The sequence below is a fragment of the Triticum aestivum genome, chromosome 1A (assembly GCF_018294505.1).
Source record: "Triticum aestivum cultivar Chinese Spring chromosome 1A, IWGSC CS RefSeq v2.1, whole genome shotgun sequence".
Lineage (NCBI taxonomy): Eukaryota > Viridiplantae > Streptophyta > Magnoliopsida > Poales > Poaceae > Triticum > Triticum aestivum.
In genome coordinates this window covers 467716710-467728084 of record NC_057794.1, presented here as the reverse complement: position 1 = coordinate 467728084, position 11375 = coordinate 467716710, and the positions used below count along the sequence as shown (strand labels likewise).

Sequence of the window (11375 nt, the reverse complement as noted above, 5' to 3'; positions counted from 1 at the left end):
AGGGTACGTGGACAACACTCTCCCCTCTCGTTGCTATGCATCAACATGATCTTGCGTGTGCGTGGGAATTTTTTTGAAATTACTACGTTCCCCTTCAGTTTTGATATGTGCCAAATCATCAACCACTACATTAATATGATATTTAGAGTAACCATCAGCCACAAGCTTTATTTCATTGTTCCAAAAAATACCAAGTCCACCACTTCTCCCAGAACTACTAACTGCAAAACTATTAGTGAAACCTAAAGTGCATGCTAGATTCTCTACTCGAGAGCCCTCTATTTGAGTTTCGACAATACATAAGATAGAGGGGGCAAATTGCCTCGTGAGATCATGAAGCTCACGAACTGTCGCGGGTTTGCCAGCCCCACGAAAGCTCCAGCAGAGGAGACTCATTGCGCATGGTGCAACTCCCCTTGGGAGCCCGCCAAACGCGCGTCATTGTTTATAGTCTGAACTATGTTCTTCACCATTGCATTGTCCGGAGCAGGTAGGGACGGCTTGGTCCTCTTTGGTTCCTTCTTAGAGGGGGAGCTCGTCGGTGCATCTGGGTGCTGGGGCAAAAGCAAAGGATTACTGGACTGGATCCTCGGTGTTGAACTAGCTGAAACCTTCGGGTCCATCACCATCAAAGAGCCCCTCTTCCTGTTGTTCTCAGCATCATCCATAGCAACATCACCCCTGGGGTTCTTTGAAACCTCGTACTCTGCCACTCATCCTGGTTCCTCTGGGAAGATCCATGGCCTCGACCGCAGCCGCGTCCCGACCTACCACGTCCTCTTCCTTCTCCTGGTCCCCTTTCCGGGCCCCTGAACCACGATGCCCTTAGGTTTTTAAAAACCGGGGCTTGGGGGGTGCACACCGTCCCCATGTTCCTTGAACTGATGTCCGAAATGGCCGCACACAGTACACCAGTCGGGTAAACGTTCATATTTCACCAGAAAAATCTTTCTCTTGCCCTCCTTCACCAGAGAAACTGCGTTCTTCAGTGGATGATGGACGTTGATCTTGACCCTGACCCGAACGAAATTTCCTTCAAAGTCTTGTCATTTTGGTTCCGCATATATGTACTAACCTATCTTCCCTGCCATCGCTTTAACCATTAAAAAGTAACCATCAAGAATATCATGTATCTGAGCCCAGATGTCCAGCATGTCCAGGTTGACCTCTGACGACTTCGTGAACCCATCGTACTCAGCTAGCACGACTGCGTTACCTTCGAAGGTCCACCGCCCATCCGCCATGACGTGCTCCCAGTCACCAAGGCACGAGAACTGCATTGTATATAGATTTTGCTTCAAGCGGATGGATCTTTACCTCCTGCGCCAGGTCCCACGCCGCCCTCATGTTACAGAAGAACCAATACTGACTATAGTTCTTCGGGGTATGAACTCTCGCTATGGCCATCCACCTGACGGCCGAGTCCGCCGGTGCTTGTTTCTCTTCGAAAACGACGTCATCCAAGTCGTCCTCGGTGATGCCCAAGTTTTTCATCATCTCCTCAACATCCTTGGCCTCCACGCCCGATCCTGAAGCCGGGCTTGCCATACCACAAAAACCCTAACCCGAAGAAAAGTGATCACCGGGTGGAGAGACCCTATCTACCTCCCTGCCTCCAAAAACCCTAGCCGGACCGAGACCGGGAAGCGATTCTAGAATGCCCGCTTAGTCATTCCAAGTCTAGCCGGGGATCGGAGAGAGATCGGCGAGGGGATAGGCTGGTCTCAACGGCGGCTCCAGGAGTCGCCGAGAGGAGAGAAAACCCTAACAGGAGGGGGAAAACGACGACGGTCACATATAAGATACCCATATCACCAGTGGCGGAGACCGGGGGGGCCAGCAGGAGCCCTGGCCCTCCCTAACAACAGGAATTACATGCTAATTTGCTTATAAACAGTACATGATTACTGCTTATTTGCTGCAAAAAGCTCATCTTCTTTCTAAGGTTTGGCCCTCACCAACATGTTTTAGCATGGCTCGGCCCCCTTGATCATACTTTCCTGGCTCCGCCACTGCATATCACCACGCCCTGGAAACCCACTTTGCGATCCACTCCCAAGGGAGGAGCTAGCAGAAAATTAGGCCGGGAGCTACAGTTTGAATTGGTAAACAGAGTAAAAACGTTTCGTTATTGGGCCCTCGGCTTGGCCTTCAGGGGAAAAATAGCACAACAACACGGGGTCCTCTCCCTGCACGGCACGGCACAGCACCGCCGCCATGAATCCCGCCACCACGCGCGACCGATCTTCCTTTCCAGCTACCCCCGAGATGCGCCTTCGTTGCCCTGTTCTTCTTCGCCTCCTCACCCGCCCCAACTCCTCACCCCCAGCCTTCTCCACCTCGAGGCGGACGTCTCCGATTTGGATAGGAGTTGATGGCGTGTTCACGCAGGAAAACTGCTCCAGCATGTAGCCATGGGGCCGACCCAAATTTCAGATCAATCTCTCTGCCATAAGAAGAAACCCTAGAGTGGAAGCACAAGTAAATCGCATTGCAAGTTCGTAAGACGAGATTGCGGGAACTGTCCAATGTCGCCTCCACCTACTTCGCCAGAAGACCATCTGCAATCCGACGTTACTCTACACATCGCCGGAACTCCGACTGCCGGTTCTCCATGAGGTATTGCATACTGAAGCCACAAGGAGAATTGGAATCGTGCTATTTGTTTTTCTAGAAACCTACAGTTAATGAAGCAAACACAAACTGAACCTTAATGGGCTACTTCCTGTTCTTTAATTAATTTTTCATTGTTGTGCTTAGTTAGTCTGTCCACAAGCTAGAGAGACTGGGTTAATTAAGAAGAAGAAAAAGAACACTGTGTAAGGTAATGATTCACGATGTACAGGTTGCCACCATGTCATATTTGGTTGGGTTAGAGTCACAAGTGTATTTCAAGGGTAATCAAGTTGATAAGCATGAGTTTAAATTCAACCAAATTTTTTTATGGTGTCATCTCAAATCTGTGAGCACATGATTTTCTGAGACCACATTACACAATATAAACCACGGAACTACAGCCAGCCATTGTGAATTTTTTAATTGAGAGCCAACTAATTTCTCATTGTTTGATTCGTCATGCTTACACGCCCTGTCCTAGAGAGACTAACATTGTTCTTCAATCTGGTTGATTAACTTCAGTTAAATTTTCCAGTAGGCTCAGCTCTGTACATTGGCATGAAAAGGTGCTTGCTCTTTAGACGAATTAACTGTTGGATACTCCATGAAAGAGGTAGGCGCATCGCTTGATTTGGAAGAATAAGGTGTATGCTATACTTGAATAGATTCCGTTTGGGAGACCATTTAGCATGGTCTTCTGGTTATAGCCTTCTGTCTTGAACTGTACGCAGAAGTGCGATAGAATTTGCTGCTTTGTGCTCTCAGGCAGCTGATTTCATGTCGTGAACTCTAAAGTTGCATATATTTAGTCCCTCTACACAAGTAGGCACAAACGTCCTTTTGATGTTTTTTTAGTTAGGCCACATAAGTAGCAGGCAGCAGTTACAATCAATGGTGATGCAGATTGAAGTACAGGCAAGATTGCACCTTTAGTAACATCAGTGTCAACTATCAAGTATGTTTAATCTCATTTATCCGTAAGCTTAATATGTTGTATGGTGATGCAGAGTTGAAGTACACTGCAATCTACACTGGGTTGTCCACAATCAAAAAAGTTTAATATCTTACAAATATCGCAATTTTATTTCCAATAATTGTTGGATTGATTTTCACAAAATTTGCTGTACACACGGCCTAACACGGCAAGATTGCACCTTTAGTAATTAGTACCATATAAGTATCATGTGCAGTTTGTTTAAAAAAAGTATCAAGTGTAGTTAATCTTACTTATTTGGATGCTTAATATATTGTAATGGTGATGCAGATTGAAGGAGGTCGTCCTTGTGAACACTGGAAACATGTTTGCGATTGAGGCACACAACAATATGGCTCACACTCACCACAATTACTGGAAAGACCATCTCCATAAAGGAGTTGCTTTACCTGAAAGCAGACTTCTGAAGATATTTTTTTTTCTTACTTGTTTTATATTTTTTTGGACAACTGGTTGTTTATATTGGTGGAGATCCAGTGCTTTATAGAGCCCGCGTATAAAGGTAATATGTATCGCTATTTTTCTTACTTAGTAGCATTAGAATCTCCCCATCTCTTTATACGGAGGTGATGGCGAAGGAGGAAGAGTTGTGTCAGGCCCAGCTCGAGGTAGATGAAGAAGAGGAGGCCAGAAAGAGAGAATCAGCAAGGCAGAAGCCTTTTGATCTCAAGGCATGGTTCTGCAGGTTGGACGAGCTACTAACAAAGGCAAACCTCTATTCTAAATTTCTACTTGAAAAAGATGGACCATCAGCTAGGGAATATGTTCGTTGTTCACATTGGTGGTGGTGTCTTTTGGTTCAACATGAAGTTGTTTAAGTGAAAAATGCAGTGGAACATGTGGAACAAAGGACGTGGTATGGAAAGCAAAGCAAAGCCTAAACAGTACAATGATGCATGTTCAGATTCCGTATGTTGTCTTCCCTGCCTCAGGAATATGCTAGCATGGTTGTCTTCTAGATTATGAATATGTCTTTATGTGTCATATGTTCTCGACACACTGTGTAGTCTGTACTAATTCTACGGAGACTGCTTGATCTCGTATCGTTCACACTTCAGAAATTTTCTAATTATCTTATTATTAGTAGTATGATCCTTCCAACGTACTAATTCACAAATCTTAGTTAATTAGGAAGGAACTACATGTTTATCCATTATTTTTTAGATATGGTGCTGTTGTAGGCCAAGTAGATGCATCATTCTTTTGGAAGGAAGGGTAGGCACACTAGATAAATGATGTATTATGTTTCTGGCCCAGAAGAGGCAGCCCCCATCATCCACAACCTTGATTCCACAATATACCCCGCTGATATGATCCAGAGGAGCGAGGAGCTGGGCAAGGAGTCACTGCCGGTTCACATGATCGAGAAGGGGTACGGGATTTTGGTTAGAGATGCAGGAAGACTGGAAGAAGATTGACTTCAGCCGCTTCGGCATCGCCAACGGGATCCTGCTTTATTCCGAAAACTGGTTTTATATGATTCTGAACCAAGCCGTCCAACATCATATCTGTCCATCTATACAAGCTTGTATTCAACCAAGTTAGTTGGTTTATTATGGATTCAACAAGGAAGAGCACTACCACTTTTTCAGAATTGGATTTTGTGAACTTTCATGTTGCATTATCACATATTGCACATGAGTTGATTCAGGTTTTCAGAGTTTAGACCACAACAGTCAATCAGTCTGAAGGTGTTGTTGTTTTATATCAGAATCGTGGGGAAAGGGGGCCCTTTTCGGATATTTGACTACTATATTTGCCCGGAGTTCGCCGCTGTCTGCCCGTGCTGTGATTTTTGGTTGTGATGCTAGATTACGTGGTTACATAGTTCCTTCTTTTTCTTCTTCAAACTCAATGTTCTTGGGTCATGGCGTGCTCACGTTGATTTGCAGCCCAGATGATAGTCCGCGGGAGGGAGGTTAGTTGATCTAGCTTTATTTAGTAGCTATTTCAATAATGTTATAGAATCTTTGCTAAACACATTTGGTGTTGATTGTTCTTGAACTGAAGAAATTTACAACAAAAGTACTTCACACACGATGCTTCGGTGAACGATACTGGAACGATGCCCAATCCAACCGGCTGAAGCTGTTTAGCCTTGGCTTTGGATGGGATTTGACATGTCGTCTGTATTTCGTGTGGAAAGTGTCGTGTGTGAAGCAGTGCTCAATTTACAATGTAGAATTGGCATAATTCACTTCCTGGATGAAAAAAGAAGTTGCATGTCTTATACTCAGCAAAAGATGTTGAGCGTTGGAGCATGTTGGGGAATAATCGCAGGTACGTCCTGCACTGCACTCATGTGAGGCGAATGGTTTTTCTAGATGCCATTGTCTTCCGGTGCATGGTGTTTATCAGTACTGCTATTTTGTTCTTGTCTTGATTGAGTCTCATGCAAACTGATAAGTGGATGGTAAACACCAATCTCTTATGTTGAAATGATGTGTTGATTAATTTTTACACAGTTTGTGGTATTATCATATAAATAGGCACATGCCTTCCTTCACTTATTTCGCTTCTAGCTCCTTTCTTAGACGAATTTTTCTAGGATCTAGAAGAATTTTTCTAGGACCCAGATGACCTTCACTTCAACTTGATCACCATCGAATTCTCTTTTTTGAGTCCTAATTCTACGGGGTAACTCTAGACTTTCTTCACTCCTAATTCTACGGCTGCAGTCTAGACAGAATTTCAAATTCTTGTCCTCTTCTTGGCTGTCACAGGTTGTGATTACTCTTAGGTCCACCTCTATGTGGAGTTTGTACTTGCTATCATAAGGCAATGCAATCATGTGTGGTCCCAGTGGAAGAATGCACGTGGAACCACAGGGCAGGGACAAGCTACTGCCTCGTTCAAAACTGAAGAGATTGACACTTTTGCTCCCATAGTCAATGGCAATTGCCTTGACGCTACCATACACAGAGCGGCTTCTCGAACCGAAGTCTTTGAGGTTCAACCTGACCTCAACATAGGTCTCAACTGCTTCCGGAATCACCAAGTATGTGATCTCCAACTTGCGGCCAAGGCCTCCATAGATGGTTTGTGTGAATTCCTCAACTTCATCAGGCTCAGTAACATCCCAGCCTCGGCGGAAATGACCGCCCCAAGACCCCTCATCATCAGTAGAAGACCCCTCATCGTCTTCTGTGAAAACCAGGTCTTCTGTGAAAACCTCCAAGCAAAAGGCACCGTAAGCCTGTAGTATCCCACATGGTCCAGCGAGTACCAAATCCTTTCCTTCCTACACATGAAAGCATGAATGTGAAGGATTTTAATTTATTACAATATATAATGCATGTAAAGAGGCATAAAGCATGTAGTAGATATAACATACGGTAGCTGGTGTATACCTCTTGTACTTCCCCCTCGAGCGCCACATAGATGACAAAACTTTGGTACCAGTCATGGGCGTCCATACGGCTAATACGAAAGTTTGCACGAATGGCCAACACTTGCACCGCACGTAAAATTGACACCTCCGTCAAATCTTCATCATCGGAATGCTCCGAGGCAAATGAAGCATCATCCTCACCTCCGTCACCATCCTCACCTCCGTCACCATCCTCATTGGCAGTGTTAATAAACCATCCATGAAACTTCAGTTTGGTTCCATACATGTTCCAATCCCACACTTCACTCATCGGCTGATTGTTGTCACCCTCAAGCGAGGGGAAAAAAGAGATATTAGCAAATAGGATATGTCACTACAGAATGTCATCAACCACCACACAATTGGGACTGGCAATAGGCATATCTATAGTACAAACAACAATATGGACCGACCTTACCTGTTTTACTTCTACATTCCACAAACAGTGAACAGCAACAAAACTAATCACGCCACAAGCAACGTATTGTAGAGCAGGCTGCCCCCCACCCTGAAAAAAAGATGAGATGAGCATATATAACAGGGCATTTTATTTTCAAGATAATATCAGGTGCAACTCAAGTAGCATAACTCACCTGTGTGGATTGAAACCAGTTAAGTATGATGATAATTACAGTGTATCGCAAAAATGAGTAATTAAAGAAACGGTTCTTGCTAGCTCTTGGCACAGCGATACAGAGGGCAAGTGCAACACATATACCTGGAACCAAAAAGCAGAAATCCATATTATGTGCTGAGTGATGCAGCAACTGCTCCAATATGCAGAATTTAATACAATAGTTAATCCAAGAGGAAGTTCAAACTTCAAAATAATTTGTTTTTCTTTGTGCATACTGTCTCGGCCCCTTGGGCCACAATTTTTTTTAATCATACCGGCAACAGCAAAAGAGTGGCATGGATCCCATATAGAGCAACCGAGCAAGTAAAACAGCCAAGCAAGCAGGGCGCATCTGAACAAGAATTGGAAACGTTCTAGTTTCAAATCTGCACTTTTCCCTAGTACTAATACTAAAGAATAAACAAAAGATAGAATGTTCTCTTAGATCAACAAGAATAAGAAAATGCTGATAAATACTATTTCGTCATCGTAGACTAACAAGAGAAAGAGCTGCAATGATGCAAAAAATTTACTGAGGTCTCACTATAAATACAGGTGATTATGCCAAATGAAGTTGACACGCACAAGTCATAGTGAAGCTGATGTTACTTTTATTCTGTTACTATTTACTAACCACATATCTATAACCATTGCAAGTTTCAGAAGAACAAACCACAAATGTAATTTGGCACAAACAAAAGAACTTCTATTCTATTACTAACCAGATATTGCAGTGTCGCCAATGAAAAGCATGGAGGCAGCATCTGCGGGTGGGAACACGTGCTGTGCATAACAATGCATATCAGAATAGTTGAACTATTAAACTAAAGCAAACCCACTGACAATATTATCACCAAAAGTTCACTAAAAAGATCTATGACATTTATTGGAGCATAAAAAATTTAGCTACCCTGACCATAACTGAAGTGAACACCACCAGAAAGTGCTCATAATTCTTAGAAATACATAATATAACTAATAAAAACAAACCTCGATACGGGAAGAAATTCCCAAAACATTGTTTGCTAAACAATGCTTCATAGCAGCACAGCACATGCAAACAAAAAATCCAGGGATTGAAGCCACAGCCCATGACTTGATGACGCCTACTGAAACTCATAAAATCAGATATGCATGAACTTAAACCATATTAAAAATTATTGGTAAATGTAGGCAGCTGGCATCAAACTAGTGTAAGTATGAACCCTTCATGTCTTTGTCCTGCTGAGCTAAGATAAATCCAAAGACACCATAACATGAATAGTAATCAAGATCTAGTAAGTAATATCTCAACTTAACAAGGAAAATCTGTCCACAATGAAACAAGTCAACAACAAAGTATGGTTTCAGTTCCATGCCACTTAACTGTACACAATGAATAGTAATCAAAGGAAAGAAGTCAACAAGAAACTATTTCCATGCCACGTAACTGTTGATAAAATATTGAAATCTGCTTTAGCATTGATACTTCATATGCTACTTGCTGTGCAAACTTTTGAGAATTACTACAACATTCCACAATGAGGTGGACAAGACAGCAGTGAGGAGCCTACCCAAAAAAAATCAATGCTAAAAGATCATTATGGAGTGCACAAGAGGTCAATCTAATAATTTTTAGTCACCACGTTTTTGTTCAAGCCATAGTATCCTGAAGATAAAATCTGGCCTAGAATAGTACTGAAAAAAGACAGATGCATAATAACTTGGAGCCATCAAAATGAGTAGGAACATACTGTGGATACGTGGAGCATCCAAACGAAACTTGAACAGAGAGAACACTGGCAAAAGCATATCATGCATTTTGGATATCATCATCTCCTGCATAATAATAGATAAAATAAACAAATTTCATTTAATAGAAACGAATGAATTCAGGTGGCTAACCCCCAAGCGTAGTTTGCTTAATAAAAAGACAAAATAAATCGTTCTGTTAGCGTCTAATAAGATATGCCAAAGGAGACGTCGATGGGCCTGCCTAATCCGATTCCGACCTCGCGGGGGGCGGAGACGAGGAAAAGCGAAGGTGAGGAGAGGGGGGTCTGAGACGGCGAAGGGCCTAACCCGACCTGGCGGCGGGCGGAAAGACTATGGGGGCGGAGACAAGGAGGAAAAGCGAATGTGAGGAGAGGGGGATCTGAGACGGCGACGGGCCTAACCCGATTTGGCGGCGGCGGGCGGCAAGACTATGGGGGCGGAGACAAGGAGGAAAAGCTAAGGTGAGGAGAGGGGGATCTGAGACGGCGAAGGGCCTAACCCGACCTGGCGGCGGCGGGCGGAAAGACTATGGGGATCGGCGGAGTTGATACGGCAGGACGCCGACTTCGAGTTTCCCTGCTCGAGGTACCGATGAGGACCGGAGGGCGAAACAGCAGAGACAAAAAAAAGTACGAGGAGAAGCACTTACCAGACGGCGACGAGCCCGACGCCGGAAGGTAAACAGCTGCGGGCGGCAGAGAGGAGAGCAAACCCTAGCGGCCGCGGAGAGGACTAGAGGAGAGCAAACCCTAGCGGCCGTGGATGGATGGGACCGATGAGAACGAGATCGTCTAACTTTTATATCGCCACAACTATAATAAATTTAGGACCTTGATTAGCTTTCCGTGGGCACGGTTTTAATAGGACCTCGATAAGGACCGAACATTAAGGTCTGGACAGGTGGCAACTTTAAGTTTAATTTTCCATGGCAACAATTACTCTATTTCTGCCATCGCAAAAATACTTTTATTCACATGCCAAAATTTACTCTATTTTTGCATTTTCCATGGCAAAATAATACTTTTATTCACATGGCAAAAATAGCAAAGAAATACTTTTATTCACATGGAAAAAATAGCAAAGAAATACTTTTATTCACATGGCAAATTTTAGTTAAATTTGCCATGGCAAAATTTACTCTATTTTTCCCTGGCAAAAAAATACTTTTGTTCACATGGCAAATTTTAGTTTAATTTTCCCTGGAAAAATATACTCTATTTTTTCCATGGCAAAAAAATACTTTTATTCACATGGCTTGTTTTAGTTTAATTTGCCATGCCAAAATTTACTATATTCTTCCATGGGAAAAATACTTTTATGCACATGGCAAATTTTACTTTGGATTTGCCATGACAATATTCACTGTATTTTTTGCCATGGTGAAACTATTTAATAAGCACAGATGGTATCATAAAAGAATGTGAATTCATGCAAGTATATTGAGCACAGCCAACTTGTTTGGTTGAAGAAGCTCCTGTCATGCATACAAGCACAAGAAAAATGATGAGCTTTATCTAAAAAAAATAGATGAGCTGATTGGAAAGCTACTGACATACACTCTTTCCATGTTGTAGAACAAAGTTGTTTTCCAAATTGTGATTGCTAAAACAATACAAAAAACACAAAAATCAAACAGGCTGCATGTTCTAGCTAACACAAATTTCAGAAAATTGCCATGTCAAATTTATAAAAATTGCCATGGCATTTTTACAAAAGATTTTCCAAGGTTAATTGAAAACAATATCTATAAATTGCCATGGAAAAACAGTACTGGCGGCTTCAGAAATATGGCAAAACATATTATGTTTTCATGCCATGGCAATGAAAACATGATTTTGACATGGCAACATACTTTGTGTTTCCATGGCAATATATTATGATGTCTTGGTCTTGCCATGGCAAGAAATAATTTAGATCTTGGATGGCTGCAAAAGTTGAGGCGACATGGCAACATATTTTGTGTTTACATGGCAAAAACATATTTTGACTTGCCATCAACTATAATTTCAAAAAACTGCCATGGA

General features: G+C 42.7%; 1 protein-coding gene and 1 long non-coding RNA gene across 2 annotated transcripts; one reads left to right on the top strand and one right to left on the bottom strand.

Annotated features, from left to right (window-relative positions):
• Positions 1-2195: 2195 nt before the first annotated feature.
• LOC123149696 (uncharacterized) lies at positions 2196-4528 on the top strand. Its single transcript, XR_006474827.1, has 3 exons — positions 2196-2619; positions 3152-3229; positions 3881-4528. It is a non-coding gene; the product is annotated as an uncharacterized lncRNA (long non-coding RNA).
• Positions 4529-6161: 1633 nt separating this feature from the next.
• LOC123188659 (uncharacterized) lies at positions 6162-7622 on the bottom strand. The gene is made up of 4 exons (XM_044600889.1): positions 7574-7622; positions 7399-7488; positions 6961-7269; positions 6162-6851 (listed from the first exon to the last, which is right to left on the bottom strand). Exons 3-4 carry the CDS (start codon positions 7249-7251, stop codon positions 6162-6164), a joined length of 981 nt encoding a protein of 326 aa, XP_044456824.1. The 5' UTR covers positions 7252-7269; positions 7399-7488; positions 7574-7622.
• Positions 7623-11375: the final 3753 nt, after the last annotated feature.